At 38.4% G+C, this 2,739-nt stretch overlaps 1 protein-coding gene across 1 annotated transcript in view; it reads left to right on the forward strand.

Annotated features, from left to right (window-relative positions):
* The window catches only part of LOC101847696, a gene marked incomplete at both ends in the record, with an annotated part of 6,727 nt that extends 4,024 nt beyond the window's left edge, over nt 1-2,703 (forward strand). The window contains 2 exon segments of the mRNA XM_005089967.3: nt 834-954; nt 2,473-2,703. Coding sequence (XP_005090024.2) covers nt 834-954; nt 2,473-2,703 — 352 coding nt within the window.
* Between the last annotated feature and the right edge of the window lie 36 nt (nt 2,704-2,739).

A 2,739-nucleotide genomic window follows, 5' to 3' on the forward strand; every position in this document is an offset into this window, starting at 1 on the left:
CTGGGCGCTTTACATTACAGTACAACGTACAACAGTAACATAAAACGTTGTGTTCTGACTAAAAGAAAATTACTCCAAATATTCATCTTATTAATTTAAAAACAGAAACGACTTCAGCTGACATTTGAATGAATCAAAGCAGATATTGTTGTGCAGCCGCTAGGCGCTTCGTCGTCGTGCACAGAAGATCCCGGGCGGAGCCACTGACTGTAGTGTCTTTAGGCCATTCCCAAAGGGGGCACATTTCTCGTTCAAGCACAGTAGAATAGTAAATGGGCTGATTCATCATGTCACGCTCATAACTGTGCCTGATCTACAACAGGGAGCTGCTGCTTTTTCTTTCCTAATCCGTACTATCGTCATTTCGCCTCTACTTCTTTTGTATGTTTGTCACACTCTTGTGGCCCGCTATTTCCGGGGTGCCTTGATAGTCGAAGCAGACCGTGTGTTGTTGAAGCTAGAGAGGTGAGCAGAGTAAGTCTGATTCCCTGTAAAGACTTCTCTGTTGACACCCACTCCTTAGCGCTCATATGACCTTATGCAGTTGCGAGCGCCGTAAGCAACAAAAAACACAAAAAAACACAACAAAAACACTAAAAGATCCGAGTTCGATTCCCAAGTGGAAATAATTTTTATCGAGTATCCCTATCTGTCTGCTTGCTGTGATGTTGCATGCATCCATTTCATTCCTGGTTGGCCCTGACAGACAGGCAAGGTCGAAGCCAACCCCCTTAATAAAAGATGTACATTGTGTCGATGAGGGTGTAAGAACACATAGGCTACATTCAAACTGTTTTTATTCATTTATTTTGTTTTGTTTCGTTTTTATTCAGGGGCCGCTTTGATACCACGATACCACCCGAGCTCCAGAGTACGGCTCGAAACCTGAAAGCGATTGCTAGAGCGTTCGCCAACTCTGAGTATCGAGAGCAAGTGCGACAGCAGGCTGTTGAGGTAGATATCGAGTAATTATAATAATGATGTAAATACTGATGATAATGGTCATGATAATGAAAATGATAACAATAATAATAATGATGATGATGATGATAATGGTAACAATAATAATAATAATAATAAAGTGATATAATGATAATAATAATAATAATGTAATAATAATAATAATAAAAATAAAGAAAACAATGATGATGGTGATGATGATGATGATGATGATGATGATGATGATGATGATGATGATGATGATGAGAATAAGAATAAGAATAAGATTATGAAAAAGAATAAGAATAAGAGTAATACGAATCTAAATAAGAATAAGAATGATAACAGCGGGAATTTATATAGCGTTCAATTCCTTTAAGGCTCGGAATGCTGTACAATGCAAAAGTATCACTCAAATGAAAGGACAAAAGATGCACATTGTCCGATCACTTAACAACATCAGTTAGTTTGGTAGTGAATTTATTTTTTATAAAGACAATTATTGACTATGAGAATGTAAATAAGTACAACGATATTTCAGCGCTAAGCTGGAACAATAAGAAAATAACAATATGAATAACAATGATGCTATATTTTTGTTAGTAAGTATTTGATTAACAGCTGCAGAGGCATGTTATGTAATATACACTTGTAGACTTTTCTTCTTTTTTTTCGGTGTGTGCGTGAAAGGGGGGTGTGGTGGTCGTGGCCTCTTTTCGGTGCCTTGTTATTGATCTTTCTTGTATTAGACAATCACTGACTGTGAGAATGTAAGTTAGCTTATGTACTATACGATATTTTAACGCTAAGCTTCGCTGAAATCATAAAATGAATATGAATAAAGAAGGTGCAAATCGCCACAGCGCACCCGCCAACCTCCCACCCCAGCAAGATTGGAGGGGTAACATTTCCTGATTTGTCCCAGCTCCAGAAATGTGAATATCGTCAATGTCATGTCATTAAATCGCTTATGTCACTTTCTTAGGGTTTCCAGATGAAGCTGTTATTCAGACAGAAACGTCCAACGGTCAACTTAAAATAATACTTTTTTTGGTTTCATTATTTCCTTCTTAGTTATTAACAAATAATGCATGCCTTGGCCATGGTTCTTATCGTGGGGATGTTTTTTGCGTTACCTTTCTCAAACCTTCAGAAATTAATGACTTATTATGCGATGATGGAATGGCCCTGACTATATCATTATATGGCACATTTGGTCCGGAAACCATTCATTTACTGAACTGGCTTAGGGGTCAAAATACTGAACTTTTCTCCTTTACACACAAACTCGAGGTAAATACACATTGATTTTATGTTTTCTTCGAATAATTTTTGTGCAATAGGCCCTAAACTCATGGACTTGTAACTATCAATGCCAAGCTTCATTATCCTCCTCTTTGATATTTAATTTTTGTGTACATGTAAAGTGCGAGTGAAAAATTAAACGATCACAAATTCCTTAACACTCTAACTAAAACTTTAAAAAAATCTGAGAAGAACCTAAAAACTTTTCACAACCCCCACCCTTCCCAGATAAGCAACAACCTGTCAGCGAACAGTCTCTTTGACATTCTGCGGATGATTCTTACCGTAACCGACACGAGACAGCTAGCAGAGCACATAGTTGTTGCATTCTACTTCCTGTTTGACATCCTGTGCCGAATGGCTTCGAGATCCTGGGGCCAACTGCGTCAGGCCTTTGACTGGTGTTATGAGGGCATCAGGGGGGTTGTCGATCCTTTGGTTGAGAACGCTGGAGGATGGGTAAGTTAACCCTCTCTCTCTCTCTCTCTCTCTCTC

This window comes from Aplysia californica, unplaced genomic scaffold (assembly GCF_000002075.1).
Source record: "Aplysia californica isolate F4 #8 unplaced genomic scaffold, AplCal3.0 scaffold00011, whole genome shotgun sequence".
Classification (NCBI taxonomy): domain Eukaryota; kingdom Metazoa; phylum Mollusca; class Gastropoda; order Aplysiida; family Aplysiidae; genus Aplysia; species Aplysia californica.